General features: G+C 35.2%; 1 protein-coding gene across 3 annotated transcripts in view; it reads right to left on the reverse strand.

The window, feature by feature from the left end:
• SLC35A3 (solute carrier family 35 member A3) overlaps window positions 1-24,667 on the reverse strand; it is an 84,235-nt gene that overhangs the window by 11,671 nt on the left and 47,897 nt on the right. For all 3 annotated transcript variants that reach the window (XM_077120141.1, XM_077120143.1, XM_077120142.1), the window contains exons 5-7: window positions 20,599-20,770; window positions 16,420-16,538; window positions 14,643-14,776 (exon numbers count right to left, since the gene is read on the reverse strand). In XM_077120141.1, the coding sequence (XP_076976256.1) occupies window positions 14,643-14,776; window positions 16,420-16,538; window positions 20,599-20,770 (425 nt within the window). The remainder of the gene's footprint in view (window positions 1-14,642; window positions 14,777-16,419; window positions 16,539-20,598; window positions 20,771-24,667) is intronic.

The raw sequence follows: 24,667 nt of genomic DNA on the forward strand, positions 1-24,667 counted from the left end.
ATCCTATGAATGTTCCTCCTTTGTATGTTGGCAGTAAATAACTTGTTTTGAGTTTGAGTTTTATAGGTCCAGAGCCAGAGGAGAACTTTGCCTTAAAACAGACCATGCCTATAACTAACTTTGATAGGAGTCTGTACTGTTTCTAACTTTGTGTTTCATTTGTATTGCTACTGAAATGGTTTAAGGATTTCTGATATTGTGATGGAATGAATGTATTTTGTATACAGGAAAAACATGTCTTTTTTAGGGTCCAGAGGGTAGAATGTGCTGGTTTGAAAGAATGCATGTACCCTTGAAAAGCCATGTTTTAATCAAATTCCATTTTGTAAAGGCAGAATAATCCCTATTCAATACTGTATGTAATTAGATCATCTCCCTGGAGATGTAACCCAATCAAGAGTGGCTGTTAAGCTGGATTAGGGGAGGTATGTCTCTACCCATTTGGGTGGGTCTTGATTAGTTTACTGGGGTCTTATAAAAGAGGAAATATTTTGGAGAATGAGAGATTCAGAGAGAGCAGGGAAGAATGACATAGCCACGAAAAGCAGGGAGCCCATAAGCCAGCGACTTTTGGAGATGAAGAAGGAAAACGCCTCCCGGGAAGCTTCATGAAACAGGAGGCCAGGAGAGAAAGCTAGCAGATGACGCTGTGTTCACCATGTGCCTTCTCACTTGAGAGACAGACCCTGAACTTCATCGGCCTTCCTGAACCAAGTTCTTGCCCTGAATGCCTTAGATTGGACATTTCTATAGACTTGTTTTAACTGGGACATTTTCTTGGCCTTAGAACTGTAAACTAGTAACTTATTAAATTCCCCCTTTTAAAAGCCATTCTGTTTCTGGTATATTGCATCCCTGCAGCTAGCAAACTAGAACAAATGCCATGTTCTTTCCATATCATAAGTCTGTAGGAAAAAACCCTTATATTTATATATTTTTCTCTAAACATTGTCTTTCTTCTTGAAAATAAACTGAATAGATTAAAAAATGAGGGAGAGTTTAAAATATTTACAGATAAATAAATGCTAAGAGTTTGTTAACAAGAGATGTCCTCCAAGAAATACTAGAGGGAGCTCTGATGGCTGAAATAAAAAAGACAGGTGAGAGAGGCTTGGAAGAGAGTAAAGAAATGAAAACTATTAATAAGGGTTACTAAAAGAATAAAGTGAAGGAAAAAACAGATCTGACAGATAAAAGCTAAAGGATAAAATGGCTAAAGTAAATACTGCCTTTATAGTAATATCATTGAATATTAATGGATTAAATTCCCTAATCAAAAGACACAGTGACAGAATGGATTAAAAACATGATCCCTCCAAATGATGTTTACAAGAGACTCATTTTAGACACAAAGATACAAATAGGTTGAAAATAAAAGGATGGGAAAAGATATTCCAAGCAAGCAGTAACCAAAAAAAAGAAAAAAAAAATTCTGGACTAGCTATACTAATATCAGGCAAAATAGACTTTAAATGTAAAAATGTAAGAGATAAAGTCATTATTAATAAAAGGGGCAATTCATCAAGAAGAAATAACAATTATAAATATTTATGCAACTAATCAAGGTGCCCAAAAGTATGAGTTAAGCACTGGTAAAACTCAATGGGAATAGATGTCTCTACAATAATAGTTGAAAATTTCAACATACCACGCTCTTCAATAGATAGAACATCTAAACAGAGGGTCAATAAGGAAACAGAGACCCTAAATAATATGATAAATGAACTGCACCTAACAAATATATACAGAACATTGCACCCCCCAAAAGTAGGATATGCATTCTTCTCAAGTGCCCATGAGATGTTCTCCAGAATAGACCATAGCTGGGACACAAAACAGGTCTTAATAAATTTTAAAAGACTGAAATTATAAGAAGCAATTCCTCTGATCAAAATGGAATGAAACTGGAAATCAGTAGCATCAAGACAACTGTAAATTTCACAAATATATGGAGGTTAAACAAAACATTTAAATAATCAGTAGATCAAAGAAGAAATTTCAAGAGAAATCAGCAAATATCTTGAGATGACCTCCACAAACAATTCACAAGCAAAGAGACTGAATCAGTCATCAAAAACCTCCCTATAAAAAAAGCCCATGACGATAGCTACACATGTGAATTGTACCAAGCATTCCAAGAAGAATTAATACCAATCTGCTCAAACTCTTCCAAAATACTGAAGAAGAGGAAATACTACCTAACACTATGACACCAACATCACCCTAATACCAAAGCCTGATAAGGGTATCATAAAAAAACTACAGACCAATCTCTCTAATGTATGTAGATGGAGAAACTTAAAAAAAAAAAAACCCAAAAACTTGCTATTCAAATCTAACAGCACATTAAAAGAATTATACACCATGACTAAGTGGGTTTTATTCCAGGAATGCAAGGGGGGTTCAACAGAAGAAAATCAAATTACACAATATACCATGTTAATAAATCGAAAGGGAAAAAGCACATGATCATCTCAATTGATTCAGAAAAGACATTTGACAAAAGTCAGCATCTTAATAAAAAACAGTTTGGAAGGTAGGAATCGATGGTAACTTCCTCAACATGATATAAGACATATATGAAAAATCCACACTTAACATTAAACTCAAAGGTTAGAGATTGAAAGTTTTCACTGTAAGATCTGGAACAAGACAAGGATGCTCACTATTACTGTTGTTATTTAACATTGTGCTAAAAGTTCTAGATAAAGCAGTTGGGCACATAAAAGAACTAAAAGGCATTCAAATAGGAAAGGAAGAAGTAAAACTTTCACTATTTGCAGATGACATGATCCCATATTTAGAAAGCCCTGAAAAAAACTATGACAAAGCTTAGAGCTAATAAATGAGTTCAGCAAAGTGGTAGGATACAAGATCAACATGCAAAAATGAGTCGTTTCTATACACCAGTAACGAGCTATCTAAGGAAGTAGTCAAGAAAAAAATTCCATGTATGTTAGCAACTAAAATAATCAAATATCTAGGAATAACCTTAACTAAGGTTGTAAAGGAGCTGAACACAGAAAACTAAAAATCATTGCTAAAAGAAATCAAAGAAGACCTAAATAAATGGAAAAACATTCCATGTTCATGGACTGGAGGGTTAAATGTTGTTAATTTGTCAGTTCTACCCAAATTGGTTGTGCTGGTTTGAAAGGATGTATGTCCCCTAGAAAAGCCATGTTTGAATCTAAATTCCATTTTGTAAAGGCAGATAATTCCTATTCAATACTGTATGTTTGAATCTGTAATTAGATCATCTCCCTGGAGATGTGATTTAATCAAAAGTGGTTGGATTAGGTGAGGACATGTCTTGATTGTAAGACATCAATCAAGATTGTTTGATTAGTTTCTGAAGTCCTATAAAACAGGAAACATTTTGAAGAATGAAAGAGATTAGAGAGAGAGAGCAGAGCAGAACAACATAGCCACATGAAGCAGAGTCCACCAGCCAGCGACCTTTGGAGATGAAGAAGGAAAATGCCTCCTGGGGAGCTTCATGAACCAGGAAGCCAGGAGAAGAAGCTAGCAGATGACGCAGTGTTCACCATGTGCCTTTTCAGATGAGAAACTCTCAACTTCATTGGCCTTCTTGAATCAACTTTCCCTGGATGCCTTAGATTGGATATTTCTATAGACTTGTTTTAGTTGGGATAGCTTCTTGGTCTTAGAACTGTAAACTAGCAACTTATTAAATTCCCCTTTTAAAAGCCATTCTGTTTCTGGTATATTGCATTCGGGCAGCTAGCAAACCATTGGTCTACAGATCCAATGTAATACCAATCAAAATTCCAGAAGACTACTTTGCAGAAATGGAAAAGCTTATTATAAAATTTATTTGGAAGGGTCATGAGTCACAAATAGTCAAAAATATCTTGAAAAAGAAGAATGAAGCAGAAGGACTCACACTTCCTGACTTTAAAGCATATTATAAAGCCACACTGGTCAAAGAGCATGCTGGCATAAAAACAAACATATTGATCAAAGGAATCTAACTGAGAGTTCAGAAATAGCCCCTCAGATCTATGGTAAATTGATTTTTGTCTTTTTTTTTTTTGGCATGGGCAGGCTCCGGGAATCAAACCTGGGTCTCCAGCATGGCAGGTGAGAACTCTGCCACTGTGCCACCATAGCCCTGCCCTGGTCAATTGATTTTTGACAAGAATCTGAAGTGCACTCAACTGGGCCAGAACAGTCTCTTCAACAAATGATGTTGGGAAAACTGGATATCCATATCAAAAATAATGAAAGAGGACCCCTATCTCACACACTATTTGAAAATTAATTCAATATAGATCAATAACCTAAATATAAGAGACAGTACTATAAATTTCCAGAAGAAAATATTGGGAAACATCTGCAAGATCTAGTGATAAGCAGTCGTTTATCCTAGACCTTACACTCAAAGCATAAGCAACAAAAGATAAAATAGATAAATGGGACTCCCTCAAAATTAAAAACTTCTGTGCTTCAAAGGACTTTGATAAGAAGGTGAAAAGGCAGCCCATGAAATGGGAGAAAATATTTGGATAACAACAAACCATAACATCCATCCAAGCTATACAATTAGTGTCTCACAGTATCATCATATAGTTGTGCATTCATCACCACAATCAATTTTAGAACATTTGCATTAACCAAAAAAAAAAAAAAAAAAAAACCTAAACCATCCCATTCCCTTTATTATATATAAGGGTTTGATATCCAGGCTATATAAGGAAATCCTACAACTTGACAATAAAAAGACAACCTAATTTAAAAATGGGCAAATGCACGAATAGACAGTTTTTTAAAGAGGAAATACAAATGACTAAAAAGCACATGAAAAGTGTTCCTCTTCACTAGCTATTTAAAGGGAAACACCAGTCAAAACCACAATGAGCAATCATTTCAAACCTACTCCTATGGCCACTATTAAACAATCAGGAAGCTACAAGTGTTAGAGAGGATGTAGAAAAATAGGAACACCTATTCACTGCTGGTGGGAATATAAAATGGGATAGCAACTTTGGAAGATGATTTGGCAGTTCCTCAGAAAGCTAAGTATAACATGCACAGGTGGTTCAGTGGTAGAATGCTTGCCTGCCATGCAGGAAACTCAGGTTCAATTCCTGGCCCATGCATTGCCACCGCTCCCCACCCACCCCATCCCCCAAAAAAGCTCAGTATAGAGGTGCCTTGCTATCCAGCAATCCTGCTATATGGTATAGACCCAGAATATCTGAAAGCAGGGTCATGAACCAACACTAGCATACCAATGTTCGGAGTGGCATTCTTCACAATAGCCAAAAGATAAAAACAACGCAAGTCCATCAACCAATGAATGGATAAACAAAATATGGTATGTCCATGTTATGGAATATTATTCAGCAAAAGGAATTAAGTCCTAAAGCACGTGACAACATGAATGAACCTGGAGGACATTATGTTGAGTAAAATAAATCAGACACAAAAGGACAAATATTGTATGATTTCAGTAATATGAACTAATTATAATATATAAACTCATAGACATAAATTATAGAATATAGGTTACCAGGCTATAGAATGAGGCTAAAGAATGGGAAATGGTTGCTTAATATAGTACAGAATGTATAAATAGGGTGAATTTAAATGTTTGGAAATGGACAGAGGCAATAGTAGCACGTTATTGGGGAAATAATTAACAGTGCTGAATGGTGTGTGAATATGGTGGAAAGGGTAAGTTTACAATCATATATATCACCAGAAGGAAAGATAGAGGTTGAAACATGGGAATGTATAACACAGTAAATCATGTAGTGGGCAACATCAATGATTAACTATACAAATATTAAAAAGTTCATTCATGAACTAGAAAAAACATACAATTACACAGAGTTAATAATAGAGTGGTATATGGAAAAAAAATGTACCTAGTGCAAACTATGGGCTAGAGTTAACAATAATATGTTAATATTCTTTCATCAACAGCAATAAATGTACGACACCAATACTAGGGGTCAGTAACGTGGGAGATAAGGGGTATGGGACGTTTCAGGTTTTCTTATTTGTTTCTTGTTGTTTTTTTGGAGTAATGCAAGTGTTCTAAAATTGATTGTGGTGATGAATGCAGAGCTATGTTATGACACTGTGAACCACTGACTGTATACTTTGAATGGATTGTATGATGTGTAAATATCTCATTAAAATTGCATTAAAAAATAATTGATAAAATAGGATTTTAGAACACAGTGAACCCTATTATAGACGATGAACTATACTTAATAGTATAAATGTAAGAATTTTCTTTCATGAATTTTAACAGATGTACAATACTAATACAAGATGTAAATAATTAGGTAGTTATGGGAAAATACATTTAATGTAAATTATGGTTGACAGATAATAGTACGACTTTAATAATCTTGCATCAATGGTAACAAGGGTAACTAGTGTTAAAAAAAAAACCTCAACAAACCAATCACAAGAAATTGAATCAGTCATTGAGAAGCTCCCCAAAAAGAAAAGTCCAGGACCAGATGGTTTCACATGTAAATTCTACCAAACATTCAAGAAAGAATTAGTACCAATCCTGCTCAAACTCTTCAAAAAAATTGAAGAGGAGGGAAAGCTACTGTTCTACTTTTCCAGCCATCAGAAAGCAATATACCAGAGACAGGATGGCTTTTTAAAAAGGGGAATTTAATGAGTTGCTGGTTTACAGTTCTAAGGCCAAGAAAATGTCCCAATGAAAACAAGTCTATAGAAATGTCCAATTATAAGCATCCAGGGAAAGATACCTGGGTTTAAGAAGGCCAATGAAGTTCACGGTTTCTTTCTCAAGTGGAAGGGCACATGGTAAACACAATCAGAGTTTCTGTCTCATCTGGAAAGGGACATGGTGAACACGGTCAGGGTTTATCTCTCATCTGGAAGGGCACATGGTGAACACAGCGGCATCTGCTAGCTTCTTCTCCTGGCTTCCTGTTTCATGAGGCTCCCCGGGAGGCACTTTCCTTCTTCATCTCCAAAGGTTGCTGGCTGGTGGACTCTGCTTCTCATGGCTATGTCATTCTGCTCTGCTCTCTCTGAATTTCTCTCTTTCTCCAAAATGTTACTTCTTTTATAGGACTTCAGAAACCAATCAAGACCCACCCAAATAGGTGGAGACATGTTGTCACCAAATCCAGCTTAACAACCACTCTTGATTAAGTCACATCTCCAGGGAAATGATCTGATTACAGATTCAAACATACAGTATTGAATAGGGATTATTCTGCCTTTACGAAACGGGATTTTGATTAAAATATTGCTTTTCTAGGGGATATACATCCTTTCAAACCAGCACAGCTACCTAACTCATTCTACAAAGCCAACATCACCCTAATACCAATGACAGACAAAGATATTACAAAAAAGTAAACTACAGATCAATCTCTCTAATGAATATAGATGCAAAAATCCTCAAGAAAATTCTAGCAAATCGAATCCAGCAACACATTAAAAGAATTATACATCATGACCAAGTAGGATTCATCCCAGGTATGCAAGGATGGTTCAACATAAGAAAATCAATTCATGTAATACACCATATCAACAAATTAAAGCAGAAAAGCACATGATCATCTCGATTGAAGCAGAAAAAACATTTGACACAATTCAACATCCTTTCTTGTTGAAAACACTTCAAAGGATAGGAATAGAAAGGAACTTCCTCAACATGATAAAGGGAATACATGAAAAACCCACAGCTAACATCATCTTCAATGGGGAAAAACTGAAAACTTTCCCAAGATCAGGAACAACACAAGGATGTCCACTATCACCATTGTTATTCAACATTGTGTTGGTTCTAGCCAAAGCAATTAGACAAGAAAAAGAAATAGAAGGCATCAAAATTAGAAAGGAAGAAGTAAAACTCTCACTATTTGCAGATGTAATGATGCTATATATCAAAAACTCTGAAAAATCCACAGCAAAACTACTAGAGCTAATGAGTACAGCAAAGTGGCAGGTTACAAGATCAACATTCAAAAATCTGTAGTGTTAGTGCATTTCCTAATATAACTTATGTAGATAGTTTGATTGAACACCATAAGTACTTGGAATCTCAGATAGGACATGAGATTTTCTTGGTTTGTCCAGAGTGATGCCCCGATGAATCCCAGAGTGATTCGATCAGTGAGTGGAAAAGTATTTGCAAAGCCCCCTTTAGGGAATGGTGAGAACGGGGAGAAATGCAACTTCCCCAAGTTGAATTCTTGATATTCTCACAAGCAATGTGGACAACCAAATCTATAGGCTGAGCCCCCAGTCTTGGGGGTTGTTCATATGAAACTTAACCTTATCCTTAACAAAGGATAGGTCAAGTCTACTTAAAATTTAGGCCTAAGAGTCACCCCCAAGAGAGCCTCTTTTGTTGCTCAGATGTGGCCTCTCTCTCCAGCCAACACAACAAGCAATCCCACCACCCTCCCCCTGTCTACATGGGACATGACTCCCAGGGGTGTGGACCTTCCTGGCAAAGTGGGACAGAAATCCTAGAATGAGGTGAAACTCAGCATCAAGGGATTGAGAAAACCTCCTCGACCAAAAGGGGGAAGAGTGAAATGAGACAGTGTCAATGGCTGAGAGATTCCAAACAGAGTCGAGAGGTTATCCTGGAGGTTATTCTTACGCATTAAGTAGATATCACCCTGTTATTCAAGATGTAATGGAAAGGCTGGAGGGAACTGCCTGAAAATGTAGAGCTGTGTTCCAGTAGCCATGTTTCTCAAGGATGATTGAATAATGATATAGCCTTCACAATGTGACTGTGTGATTGTGAAAACCTTGTCTCTGATGCTCCTTTTATCTGCCTTGTCAACAAACAAGTAGAACATATGGAATAAAAATAAATAATAGGGGGAACAAACGTTAAAATGAATTTAGTTTGAAATGCTAGTGATCAATGAAAGCAAGGGGTAAGGGGCATGGTAGGTAAGGGGTATGGTAGGTATAATCTTTTTTTTTTTCTGTTTTCGTTTTATTTCTTTTTCTGAATTGATCCAAATGTTCTAAGAAATGATGAATAGCAACTAAATGATGATATTGTGAATTACTGATTATATATGTTAATGTTCTGTTTGTTAATTTTTTTAATTAATAAATAAATTTTTAAAAATCTGTAGTGTTTCTATACACTACTAATGAACAATCTGAGGGGGAAACCAAGAAAAAAAATCCCATTTACAATTGCACCAAAAGAATAGAATATTTAGGAATAAATTTAATGAAAGAGACAAAAGACCTATATGAAGAAAACTACCAGAAATTGTCAGAAGAAATCACAGTAGACCTAAATTAGTGGAAGGGCATATCATGTTCATGGATTGGAAGAGTAAATATAGTTAAGATGTCAATCCTACCTAAATTGATTTACAGATTGAATGCAATACCAATTAAAATCCCAAAAACTTACTTTACAGAAAGAGAAAAACCAATAACCAAATTTATCTGGAAGGGCAGGGTGCCCTGATTAGCTTAAAGTATCCTGAGAAAGAAAAATGAAGTCAGAGGTCTCATGCTACCTCACTTTAATGTGTATTACAAAGCTACAGTGGTCAAACAGTATGGTACTAGCATAAAGATAGATATACTGAACAATGGAATTGAATAGAGTGCTCAGATATAGACCCTCACATCTATGGACAATTGATCTTTGATAAGGCAGTCAAGCCATCTCACCTGGGACAGAACAGTCTCTTCAATAAATGGTGCCTAGAGAACTGGATATCCACATGCAAAAGCATGAAAGAGGATCCATATCTCACACCCTATGCAAAAATTAACTCAAAATGGATCAAAGACCTAAACATTAGATCTAAGACCATAAAACCATTAGAAGAAAATGTAGGGAAATATAACTCTTTTAATAGGAGGGGGTTTCCTAGACCTTACACCCAAAGCACAAGCATTGAAGAAGGAAAGAAAGAAATGGGAACGCCTCAAAATTAAACACTTTGTGCATCAAAGAACTTCGTCAAGAAAGTAAAAAGACAACCTACAAAATGGGAAACAATATCTGGAAACAATATATCAGATAAAGGTCTAATATCCAGAATATGAAAAGAGATTGTTCAACTCAACAAAAAAAAGACAGAGAACCCAATTACAAAATGGACAAAAGACTTGAACAGACACTTCTCAGATGAGGAAATACAAATGGCCAAAAGGCACATGAAAAGATGCTCAACTTACCTCACTATTAGGGAAATGCAAATCAAAACCCCAATGAGATATCACCACCAGAACGGCCATTTTCAATAAAACAGAAAACGGCAAATGCTGGAGAGGATGTGGAGAAAAAGAGGCACGCTTATCCACTGTTGGTGGGAATGTCAAATGGTACAATTACTGTGAAGGCAGTTTGGCAGTTCCTCAGGAAGCTAAGTATGGAATTGCCATATGACCCAGCAATACTATTGCTGGGTATCTACTCAGAGGACATGAGGGCAAGGACACAAATGGACATTTGTACACCAGTGTTTATAGCAGCATTATTTACAGTTACGAAGAGATGGAAACATCCATCAACAGACGAGTGGCTAAACAAGCTGTGGTATATACATATGATGGAATACTATGCAGCTATAAGACAGAATAAAGTTATGAAGTATGGTACAACATGGATGGACCTTAAGGACATTATGCTGAGGAAGATTAGCCAGGAACAAAAGGTCGAATACTGTATGGTCTCACTGATATGAACTAACATTAATGAATGAACTTGGAGAATTTCCGTTAAGAAATTTCATTATATAAATTTAAAAATTTTGTATTTTGACTAGTGCATTTACTAATATAACTTATGTGGACAGCTTAATCGAACACCATAAGTACATGGAACCTTGAGTAGGGCATGAGATTTTGTAGGTTTGTCTCGAGTGATGCCCCAATGAATCCCAGAGAGATTTGAACAGTGAATAAAAAAGTATTTGCAAAGTCCCCTTGGGGAAATGGTGAGAAAGGGGGAAAATTCAGCTTCCCCAAGTGGGGGTTCTTGATATTCTCACAAGTAGTAGGGACAACCAGAGCAATAGGCTGAGCCTCCAATCTTGGGATTTGTTCATTGGGAGATAGAAATAGGGTAGATATTGGGTAATTGGAACTGAAGGGATACAGATTGTGCAATGGGACTGATTGTAAAAATTCAGAAAGGGATAGCACAATCCTACCTAACTGTAATACAATAATGTTAGAACACTGAATGAAGCTGAATGTGAGAATGATTGAGGGAGGAGGCCTGGGGGCACAAATGAAATTAGAAGGAAAGATAAGACGATAAAGACTGAGATGGTATAATGTAGGAATGCCTAGAGTATATGACAGTGTCTAAATGTGCAAATTTAAAAATGTTTTTGCATGAGGAAGAACAAAGGAATGTCAATACTGCAGGGTGTTGAAAATCAATGGTAATTAATATTTTAAAACTTTATGTGTGAGACTAAAGCAAAAAATGTTTATTTGGTACAAAATTTATATTTTGACTAATACATTTCCTGATATAACTTATGTGGACAGCTTAATTGAACACCATAGCTACATGGAACCTTGAGTAGGACATGAGATTTTGTAGGTTTGTCCAGAGTTACACCCCGATGAATCCCAGAGTGATTTGAACAGTGAATAAAAAAGTATTTGCAAAGTCCCCTTGGGGGCATGGTGAGATAGGGGGAAAATTCAACTTCCCCAAATGGAGGGTTCTTGATATTCTCGTGAGTCGTGCGGACGACCAGAGCAATAGGCTGACCCCCCAATCTTGGGGTCTGTTCATATGAAACTTAACCCCACAAAGGATAACTAAGCCTTCTTAAAATTAGGCCTAAGAGTCACCCCCAAGAGAACCTCTTTCATTGTTCAGATGTGGCCTCTCTCTCTCGGCCAACCCAACAAACAAACTCATTGCCCTCCTCCTCTCTACATGAGACATGACTCCCAGGGGTGTGGACCTTCCTGGCAACGTGGGACAGAAATTCTAGAACTAGCTGGGACTCAGCACCAAGGGATTGAGAGGACCTTCTCAACTGAAAGGGGGGAAGAGAGAAATGAATAAAGTGTCAATGGCTGAGAGATTTCAAACAGAGTTGAGGGGTTATCCTGGAGGTTATTCCTATGTATTAAATAGATATCACCTTTTTAGTTAAGGTGTAATGGAGAGACTGGAGGGAACTGCCTGAAAATGTTGAGCTGTGCTCCAGTAGCCATGTTTCTTGAAGATGATTGTATAAGATATAGCTTTTGCAATGTGACTGTGTGAAAATTTTGAAAACCTTGTGTGTGATACTTCTTTTATCTACCTTATGGACAGATGAGTAAAACATATGGGTTAAAAATAAATAAATAATAGGGGGAACAAATATTAAAATAAATTTAGTGGATTGACGTGCTGGTGATCAGTGAAAGGGAGGGGTAAGGGGTATGGTATGTATGAATTTTTTTGTTTTCTTTTTGCTTCTTTTTCTGAATTGATGCAAATGTTCTAAGAAATGATCATGATGATAAATATACAACTATGTGATGAAATTATGAATTACTGATTATGTAAAATGGAATGATCATATAGTAAGAATGTGTGTGTTTGTATGTTGGTATGTTTAATAAAAAAAAGATATGGATGCTAAAAAATAAAAAAAAAAGATGCTAATAGTTAGGTTAGTCTCACTAGCTAAGTGATTCATTCCCACACCAAGCTGAAAACAGAAATACTTTTAAATACATGTCTCAGAAAAATTATATATTTCTACATATTCCAGACATATTGTCCAGGATGCTAGAGAAGAATCAAAACCATAAATGTTTAGATATAATAAAATAAAGAAGATGTTCTATTCTTCTAGTGCCAAATTCCATCTATAATTCCATCTAATGAACTCTTTATAATACAAATGAATTTTATTAGCTGTATTTAAAGTTTAGTCTTGCATTTTCATTCAACGAACATGGCTGAGTACCTGATATGTGTCAAGCACTATCCTGCCTACATTCTTACATCAGATGGTGGTAAGTTCTCTGAAGGAGGAAAAAGAATGATGGAATGGAGGGGGGTGCTCTTTTGATGAGGTGACATTTTAGCCAAGACCAGAGAAAGTGAGGGAGTATGCCAGAGATAGAAGCATGTTTAAGGAACAGCAAGGATATCACTGTTGCTTGGGGAAAAAAAAAATGAACGGGAAGAAAGTAGTATCAGAGAATAGAAAAGTAGGTGAGGGCCAAATTAAATAGGCCATTGTAAGATGACAACTTTTGAGTGACTGGGAAGAAATTACAGGGTTACCAAGCAGAGTAATAGTATCTGATGATATACTCCAAAGGATCATTGTGATTACTTAATGGAAAAGATTGGGGATACAGGGCAAGAGAAAAAAACAAGGAGACTATTAATTCTTAATTCTGATGATAAATGAGAGTGGCTGGTACCAGGATGGTAGCATGGGAACTTGTGAGAAATGGTCAGATTCTTGAGATATAAAAAAAGAACTGATAGGATTTGCTTCTGGATCAGAATGACAAATGAGAAAGATAAAGAGAAGCTGATGACCTTGCTTATTATTTCACTCAGAAAACAGAGAACTTCAATACTTGCTAACTTCCTCTTACAGACCTACATGCACATACATAGACCATTCTTATTCTCTTAATACCGTGGATAGACTGTTCCTCTTCAGTCTAGGAGGATTTTGGCCTAAGCTACTGGAATAATGGAGGTGCTGCCATTTACTAAGATGGGAAACTGATAGGGTTACGGAATGAGTTATCTAGTGGAAGTTAAAGTGAAAATGATAAATAGGCAATTAGATGCACAAGCCTGCAATTCAGTTTAAATCTGAGTGTTGTTAGCATATAGTTGGTATTAAAGCCATGAAAATAGAGGAAATCACCAAGGGAGTGAGATTAGATAAAGGAAGTCCAGAGACAGATCCTTGGGAGACTCCAGGGTTTGAAGTTAGAAGATGGGAAGGGTTGAGTGAAGCTGGAAGAAAACCAAGAATGATGTTCTGGAGTGACTAAAATATAATCCCATTACTCCAGGATTATAACTTAATAATTGTAAAAAAAAAGAACAGAGCCTTCAGTAGCACCCATTATGAGCATTCATTATAGTTAGTTCTTCCTAACTCAGTCTTTTCCTTTGGTTTCTGTGGCACCACAGAATCCTGAGTCTTCTGCCTCACCAATCACTCCTTTTGTAATTCCTTTTTAAAATGCTCTTCCTTTCTAAAATGCTCTTTTTCCTACCACCATCTATTGAGTTTTTCCCATGAGCCACTGTCTCTATATAAACTATCTTCTCCAGGAATGTCATCCCCTCTCCTGGCTTTAGTTTTGTATCTCCTGTATTAAATTGTGTTCATAAATCACACAGAGAAAAAAGTCTGATTCCTAAATTTAAATGAAAAATCATTCAGATCTAGTGGGGGAAATTCTGGCCAATTAAATTTTTATAAAAAACTTTTGTGTGGAAGTTTTTTTTCATGCATTTAGTTTAAAGCTTTTTTAAAAAGATATTAAATAGATCTTTTACTATTATTTCAATGATTATTTATTTGTAAAAGAGTAAAATTTATCAGATCGCCCCATGAAGAATTCTTACTTTTATATATACTTTTAGAGATTTAAAGAAATGGAAAATAATAGTTTACCTGGTTGGCACAAAATCTTGTAGCCAAAAATAGGATATCAGTGTTGATAATATTATGGATAAAGAAGTTGCAAATCCTTTTAAAATATTGTCTGCATACTTAATAACAGCAGCTATTACAAGCCCTCCAAGTGCCTGAAAAGTTTTAAAAGATTTTTAAAAACAAATATAAAACTGCTTTTCAAAACAATCTCATTACTCAATGAAGTTCTGGTCATTTGTCCTATAAAATAATGCCATTATAGTAAGTGAGTCACATTAAACAAAGCAAAAGACTTCTAAGTTTTGTTCAACAGCCCTCTTCTTTCAGGGGTAAATGGTTAAGTAAATACCAGAGAAATCTGCAGTTTGTTACAATGGAGTTTGATCCATGAATAAATCATCTATACTAACCTAATTTAGTAAGCATATATCACTTGTTTGGACAAATACGGGAAGATGGTCACTCTGAATAGTGAAATATTTACTTTCAAATAAATGCCTTCTAGCTTTGCTTTTTCTCCAGTTTCTCCCTGATCTAATCCACTTCTCACTGCTGTCAGATTACAAATCCTAAAGCAGTTCTAATCATCCCATCCTTAAGAGCATAGGGAGAAAACTTTTTACCAAGGAGAATTTCCTAGCAATTTCCTCTCAAATTCTAAATTGTAACTACTTTAATAATGGTTTTACTACATACTTTTGTTTTCTGCCAAACCCTACTTAGCTCCCAAATCTAGGAATACTCACTTTCGCAACTTTATTCTACTTCTTCCTATGACGGAAAGCTTTATTAGAGTCATGAATTATGTCAACTGAACTCACCAGAAATTAATATCTGGGTCCCAATATTTTTTGGCAATGTTGTCATTCATCTGTTTACTCCCTATTGAATTCCTGATGCCAGATATATCAAGCCTTTTTTTATTTTGCCCAAGGCTTCAGCCGCTTATTCTCAACAGAGGGCTTCCCCTCTTATTTTGTTAGGATAAAAGCCATCACACATAAACTCTCCTGATTTACACTATCTTCACTTCAGATTTCCTCTGTATTTTCACTTATCCTTGCCTACTTTTTCCCAATCTTAAAAAACTCTTCTTGCCTTACCAATGACAACTATTTCTTGCCATCTTCACCTACTATCCAGGATCTTTTTAATATTTCCTACACCTTCCTTATAGCTTCAAATACCTCTAGGAGAATAGAAGACTTTGTGAGGTCAGTGACTTGTATTGTCATTTTTGGATCCTCCAGACTATTCAATAAGTAATTTTCATAAAGATGAAATTAATTACTCAGAACTTTCCATTAGTCAACACTTGAACAATTTTAAGTTTATATATATATATATATATACACACACACACACACACACACACACACATACATATATAAGCTGAAGTAATTTAACAGGAAATTCTAATATGTAATTGTAATATGAGGCTTTAAACTGTTATAGATTTAAATTTCTACATCACTTCCTCAAGCCTTATCTGGCTGACTACAGACTTCTTATACAATCAAAAGGGTTATAGAAAAATCAAGTTATATATGCTTTTAGCTTCAATTTTTTTCGCTTAAACATACACTTTCATTGTGTTAAATTTAAATACAACAAAATTCACTTGCAATTTCTATTCAAAATAAGTTTTCACTACAGCATTAAAACCAGTTCTAGTTTACCCTCCTTGAATAAACCACATATAATGTGAGCACTAACATTTTTGCCCCACATCAGTACATCAGATTCTTATATTAAATAAAATTTAATATTAAAAATAAGACTTTAATTGCTTTACCTGAAGAATAACTACTATCCAGGTCAGTCGATTATATCCCTGAAAAAATCCATTCTTTGATACCAATTCTCCGTCATAAATGTATACACCCATTAATCCAAATATACTCCCAAAGAAACCTTTAAAAATGTAAAGTATATGTCATGTTACTTAGTTTGCCTTAAGAGATATTTTTCCACTGATAGTCCAAATAATTTTATACTGAACTTTTCCTTTTTGATAAAATTTGACTATCTTAATTTTTATTTGGACATTTATATAAACTGAACAAAAGATATATGTAGCATTATAACTGAAAGACAAAGACATAAGAATATTAAAAAGAACAGAGATTAACCAACTTTTGGGCACTAAAAAATAAAAATTATATATGATTGCATAGTTTTCCCTTTCAAATATTTGTATTTTTGACAAATTTCATCGTATCATGAGTCTTCTTCCTATTGCTAAATCTAGATTTTCATATATTCACATTCTTACATACAGCTATAAAATCTTAAGCCCATAGAATAGCATTTTTCCTTAAGAAGTTCTCAAAGTTCAATAAGCAATATCCCAAAAATCAAGGTTAAGAAACAGTTGAGGGTGGGCAGTCTCGCCTGCCATGCCAGAGACTGGGTTCGACTCCCGGAGCCTGCCCATGCAAAAAAGAAAAGAAACAGTTGATCATAGGGAATACCAGAGTCTGTCCTTACTAAAGTCTAACTTCTAGGGAAGTCAGCTCAGTGAGGACACAGATTATATGGTATTCACTGCTGAATCCCTCACTTCTACCACAGAGCCTATCATATGAATGCCAGTTCTAAGAGATTTCCCAGAGCTATGATTAGAGAAATGGATGCCTACAGGGCCACCTCTTATGGATAGTCTCTGGTAAGATATTTAGCAAATGTTGCAGGGTGAAATGCTTTTCTTCATAAAGCTATAGCTAAAAGCATTCCATAATGGAAAGGAACTGAAAAGTATGTGAAATGCTCTTCCTAAAATTACATTTGTCAGCTCTATCATTTTAAAACAGTCTAATTTCAAACATGCAATAATGCTGGCATAATTCAAAATTACAGAAATAAACACTCCCAAGGATTTTTTTAATTATAAAAGTAATACTTGATAATTATTTTTACATGTCTAAGTACAGAAAGGTACATACATGTCAGTATGTGTAGATCTGTTGCATTCTTTCTAATAGCTACATAATATTCTATTGTATGATTGATGATGATGATAATATCAAACATGTATATAACATCATGTGCCAGGAATTGTTCTAAGAGCTTTTCACAGATCAACCCAAAATAGCCAGATGAGGTAGGTGCTTTTATGCCATTTTATAGATGAAGAAACTAAAACACAAAAAGGTTAAATAACTGGTCCCAGCTCACACAGCTGTTAAGTCATGGACTGAGGATTTCAACCCAGGTGGTGAGGTTGTGGAGTACTAATCTTAATCATTACACTATTTATCCATACTGCTAATTTATTTAACCAGTCCCCTAAATGTTGTTTCCTATTTTTTATAATTGTAAATAATGCAAAAATGAATAACCAGTAATCTATCTCTGTGCTCTTGAGGTTGTATCTGTAGGGTAAATTCTTATCAAACAAATAATTATTGAATCAAAGCTTATATGTATTTAAAATCTTGGCAGACATTCCTAAATTGAGATCCAATAAGGTTATATTAATACATACTCCTATGAGCCATATGTAATAAGAGTTCCTGTTTCTCCAATTTCCGAATCTCATCAATTTGATGTTTGAAAATGCCATCAGAAACTTTTAATTTCTGTCTTGTAACTTTGAGTTGCCTGTAACTTAAGTACCCTTTTCAATGCTCTGAGTCAGCTTGCCATTTTTTTCTATGAGCATTGTAGTATGAGTATGTAATAATCTCTTCAAAGAATAAGAACTCTATGAAGCACTATATAATTATGAATTCCAACCTGTCTTCCATTTTTATCTTACAAGCCAAGAAAACTTGGGGCAACTCACACAAACTTGAACATTCCTTTCTTTACTGATTTTTGCATATTTATATAAATATGCTGACATTTGTTAGTGCTTACAATATGCAAGGCACTTTATTATAAGAGCTTCAGCTATATTATCTCCTTCAATTCTCATGGAAACATGAGGTAGGTACAATAAGTGTATTTTTTAGAAGAAGGAAGTGAAGCACAGAAAAGTAACTTTCCTAAATTCACACACTTGTTGGACTGTCTGACTACCAATTGTTCTTGGTCATTATGCTATAGATACACTCTGTTATGGAAGGATAGATTAAATTGCTTAATGCTTTTCAAGACTACAAATTTGAACTGAATAAAACTGAAGTGAACAGAACAAAATAGCTACCTTTTAAAATTATTTATGTTGAATCTTTTTTTTTTTTTTTTTTTTTTTTACATGGGCAGGCACCGGGAATCGAACCTGGGTCCTCTGGCATGGCAGAAGAGCATTCTTGCCTGCTGAGCCACCGTGGCCCGTCCTATGTTGAATCTTTTTTAAGAAAAAAACTTGGTATATTTCTACAAATTCTGTGGAGAAACAAATCCTATGAGATAAAGTAAAGGTTCAGTCTGTTACCATATTACTGGAAAAAAGCTGGAAAGACGGAAGGCTTGTTTGGGAAGGATTGATTTAAAATATAGGCTATTTAGGACTACAGTCAATTTATCTGTGAGAACTGGAGGAGCCTGAATGACTACTAATCAAGAGAGACCTGTGTAGCTATTACCTTAGTGAGTACAGAAAAAAAAATAGTGGTTTCAAAGATGAACCTCATAGATTGAAATATTCTGTGTCAATGAGAGGGATGGGTAAAGAGTATGGGATATATGAGTTCTTTTTTTCTTTTTATTTCTTTTTCTGGAGTGATGCAAATATTCTAAAAATGATTATGGTGAAGAATACACAACAATGTTATTATATTGTGAACCACTGATTATATAATATGGTTGGACTTAGAGTGTGTGGATATTTCTCAATAAAAACATTAAAAAGATGAACTTTAAAATCACAAGGGCAGAGGCTTAAAATAGAATGTGTTGATTGGCTACTGCACAAAGCTCTATGTAGCATCCTCCAAGATGAATATATGCCAGGAATTATATTAAAGGCTGGAATCTCAGTATGGGAAGTGCAATGCTACAATAATATAAATAGTTTAAATATTTGATAAAAGCCAATCCTATTTCTGTTGGTCTCCAGTGTCTTGGAGCAGCTAGAAGAAAAAATGAAAAAATCATGGAACTGTAACCCATACCAAACTTTATAATATGTGCTATATGTACTTGGAAATTTATTGCTGTTTTGTATATGTTTTATGTTTCACAATTAAAAAAAATTATAGAAAAATCAGTCTCAATGTGAGTTTTTTTCTTTCAAACTATTTACCTTCAATTAGAAACATGTCTCAGAATTTTTTAAGAGCCAAAACAAAACATTTTGAAACAAAAATCCCTATTATAATATTAAAAGATTTTATATTTAAAAAGTATCAAGCTTCCTTCATTTAAGTATCTTAAATCATTCCCAGGATACAATATGTAAGCTATTTGAAACATCTTCTGAGAAAGAAGTGGCAACCAATGATAGTTACTAAGACTTTAAGTGGTAAGGAAAGAAATAGGCTACTTGATCATGATGATGAATATACAACTATGTGGTGAAAAAAAAGACAGTAAATTGGGTAGAGGGAAATACTAGTGGTCAATGAGAGGGAGGAGTAAGGGGTATGATATATACGAGTTTTTCTTTTTTCTTTTTATTTCTTTTTTCTGGAGTGATGTAAATGTTCTGAGAAATGATCACGGTGATGAATATACAAGTATGTGATGATACTGTGAGCCAAGTATGGAATGTTCATACATTAAGAATGTTCATATTGTATGTTGATTGATTCTATTAATAAAAAATAAAAAACAAAAAAGATAAAAAAAAATACAACATATAAAAAAAAGAAATAGGCTACACCTTTCATGTCACAGATCTAAATTCTATATTCCTCAATTAAACAAATTTGTTAAAATACAATTTTTTAAGGCAAAATTCCTGCTACATATTTGGATCAACAGCACTTTTCTTCCAAGGATTACTTATATAAAGATGTACAGAAATCTTTCAATATAACAATATAATCACTTTTAAAAATATTACGGGAAAGTACTTAAAACTTACCGAGCTGAATGTTTCTTATCCAAACGGACTGTTTAGTTTCTTTTAAAATTTTCTCAAAGTAAACCCCAGCAAAGCCACTTGAAAAACATGCTGTAAGAACTGCCATGAGTCCTACAAATTGAGAGCCAGCTGAAAGTTCCTTAGAATCAAGTTCTTGAGAATCTGAGGGCCACTGAACAAAAGGAAAGGGAAAAATAAAATTGAAGTTTAATTCCTGTAATATTTTTATAAGTGCATGTTTAGAATAGATTCTTAGACGTTAAGAGAAAATTCCAATATCATTCCTGGGAATTTCAGGGAACAGCTTTGGAAAGAAAATCTTGAAATCATGTGATTTTGTTCCCAGTCATAATATATTACTGTTATAACTTATAATTTTTAAAAAATATGCAAAGGGATAAGACATATTTCCTATTTCATCTCTTACATAGCCCAATATACTGCTTTAAAGTTATTCTTTAGGACTTTATTAAAGAACACCAGTTCAAATATAACTATACGAAAGGATGAGAATTTTACATTCCCTCTGCTGCCTTAACAAAAGTGATAGGCTAAATCAAACATAACAAATGGAAGCAAGGGCAGCTCAAAATAAGAAAATAAATTAATGTAATATACCACATTAACAACAAAACAAAGGAGAAAAGTCACGTGATCTTCTCAATTGATGCAGAAAAGGCATTTAAGAAAATCCCTTTCTTACTCCCCACTAAAAAAGCCAAGAATGTAAGGAAATTTTCTCAACATGATAATGGATATATATGAAAAACTCATACTTAATGGGGAAATACTGAAAGCTCTCTCTAAAATCAGGAACAAGATAAGGAAGCCCATATCACAACTGTTAATAAACATTGTACTCTAAGTTCTAGCTAGAATAATTAGGAAAAATTAAGAAAAAAAAAGGAAGAATTTTGTAGTTAGCATGATCCTATATTCAGAATATCTGGAAAAATCCACAACAAAGCTACTGGAACTAATAAATGAATTCAGCAAAGTGGTGGGATACAAAAATCAATGCCCAAAAGTCAATAGTGTTTCTATACAGCAGTAATGAACAATTTAAAGAAGAAATCAAGAAAAAAAATTTCATTTACAGTAGCAACTAAAAGAATCAACTATCCAGGAATAAAGATGTAAAGAATGTATGGATATACGTAGAAAAACCACAAAACATTACTAAAAGAATCAAAGAAGACCTAAATCAATGGAAGGACATTTCATTTTCATGGATTGGAAGACTCAATATTGGAGAGATGTCAATCCTACCCAAAGCAATTTACAAATTCAATGCAATCCCAATAAAAATTGCAACAGCCTTCCTTGCAAAAATGGAAAAACCAATCATCGAATTTATATGAAAGCATACCTAAACAGCCAAAGCCATCCTGAAAAAGAAGAACAAAGTTGGAGGATTTACACGTCCTGTTCTTAAAACTTATTACAAAGCCACATAATCAAAACAGCATGGTACTGGCACAGGATAGAAACACAGACCAATGAAATCAAATTGGAGTTCAGAAACCAATTCTCAATGGACCTTGAGGACATATGCTGAATGAGATTAGCCAGAAACAAAAGGACAAATACTGTATGGTCTCATTGATATGAAATAACATTAATGAATGAACCTGGAGAATATTAGTTCAGAACAGAGGTCATCAGGAGATAGAAACAGGGTAGAGACTGGGTAATTGGAGTTGAAGGGATGCAGCTTGTACAATAGGACTGATTGAAAAATTCAAAAAAGGAAAGTATAACACTACCTGATTGTAGCACAATAATGTTAGTACACTGAATGAAGCTGAATGTGAGAATGATAGAGGGAGGAGGGTGGGGAGCACATATAAAACCAGAAGGAAAGATAGACTGTGATGGTATAATCTAGGAATGCCTAGAGTGTACAATGATGGTGACTAAATGTAAAAATTAAAAAATGTTTTTGCATGAGGAAGAACAAAGGAATGTCAATATTGCAGGGTGTTGAAAATAGAGGGTCATTCATATTTTAAAACTTCAACTTCTGTGTGAGACTAAAGCAAAAAAATGTTAATCTGGCACAAAAAATTTATATTTTGAATAGTATATTTCCTAATATAACTTATATGGACAGTTTAATTGAACACCATAAGTACATGGAACCTTGAATAAGGCATGAGATTTTATACATTTGTCCAGTGCAATGCCCTGATAAATCCCAGAGTCATCTGAACAGTGAATAAAGAAGTATTTGCAAAGTCCCCTTGGGGGATGGTGAGAAAGCAGGAAAATTCAACTTCCCCATTTGGAGAATTTCTGATATTCTCAAAAGCAATGGGGGACAAAAATCAATAGGCCAAGCCCTCAATTTTGGGGTTTGTTCCTATGAAACTCATCCCTGAAAAGGACAGTCTAAGCCTACTTAAAATTAGACCTAAGAGTCACCCCCAGAAAACCTCTTTTCATACTGCCTCTCTCTCACAGGATCAGATGTGGCCTCTCTCTCTCTCAGCCAATATGGCAAGAAAACTCATTACCCTCCCCCTCCCTCAAAGTGAGACATAACTCCCAAGGGTGTAAACCTCCATGGCAAAGTGGGACAGAAGTCCCAGAATGAACTGGGTCTCAGCATCAAGGGACTGAGAAAACCTTTTGGACCAAAAGGAAGAAGAGAGAAAGAAATGAGACAAAACAAAGTGTTACTGGCTAAGAGATTATAGAGTCAAGAGGTTATCCTGGAGATTATTCTTACACATTTTATACATATCCCCTTGTATTAGTTAGGGTTCTCTAGAGAAACAGAATCAATAGGAAATATTCATGAATGTAAAATTTATAAAAGTGTCTCATATAACCATGGGAATGTAGAGTCCAGGATCTGTAGGGCAGGCTGCAAAGCTGACGATTCTGATGGAGGGTCTGGACGAACTCCACAGCAAAGATGCACGGCCAAAGAAGGAAAAGAACCAGTCAGTTCTGAATCCTCCTTAAAAAGCTCCCAGTGATTAGACTGAGCTTTTACTCATTAAAGAAGACCCTCACCTTGGCTGATTACAAATGGAATCAGCTGTGGATGTAGCCGACATGATCATGATTTAATTCTATGAAATGTCCTCATAGCAAAAGACAGGCCAGCACTTGCCTAACCAAACAAACAGATACCATCACTTGGCCAAGTTGACACATGACCTAACCATGACAGCCCACTCCTTTTCAACTTGACAACTATAGTCATCACCTTAAACCATACCTAACTTCTAAAAAAAAACAATAAAAGACGCATTTTTTTTCTCACCTAACAATACTCAACTGTCCTGTATATAACCGGAAACACATTAAATCTCTCCAGAATAAGGTGCAAGTCCTTGGTTAATATTCATTCTTAAACTTGATATCTTAAAACTTAAATAGTATAACATGAACAAAACAGCATTACAGTTCTTGTTTCTGTAACTGATCATGTGGTCATAGTTCATATTTATCACTACCTTCTTCCACTACCCATTCCATGTTCCCTTTACCCTCAGCAAGCACTTCAGCTGACCGTGGTTCTTTGCCTGGTGGGGTGACTCAAACCTTCATTCCTGAAGTTTCAGAGCCATTGGTAGTCCTGCCTGGATTAGGTTGTTGCAGGTTTCCATTGATTTTAATTGCAGGGCATGGTAGTACTAAAAGATGCCTTAGGGTATCTCCTATATTCAAAGAAAATTGTTCTTTACCTCTATTGTGTAGTTGCAGTCCTATTTCCCCCTGATAGTTAGGGTCAATCACCCCAGCCAGTAATGTAATCCCCTTCTTGGCTTGTTAATCCAGGGGCATGAGTAGCCCAAAGTTACTAGGTGGCAGTCTTAGATTCTAGTTCAATGGAATCATTGTTGTCTCTCCTGGTGGAAGCACTCTCCCATTTGGACCTAAAACCTGTAGACCATCAGAGCTCAAGGTCACAGGGACAGGAAGAAAAAAATTTTCCTAGTGGATCACAACAGGTAATAGTGAGTGGTGCCACTCCCATTTCCACCCCTTGGTTCCTGGACCCATAGATCCTGGCTATGGAAAAAACAGCACCATACAATGAACGCTGGTTCAGAAC

Source organism: Tamandua tetradactyla, chromosome 11 (assembly GCF_023851605.1).
Source record: "Tamandua tetradactyla isolate mTamTet1 chromosome 11, mTamTet1.pri, whole genome shotgun sequence".
Lineage (NCBI taxonomy): Eukaryota > Metazoa > Chordata > Mammalia > Pilosa > Myrmecophagidae > Tamandua > Tamandua tetradactyla.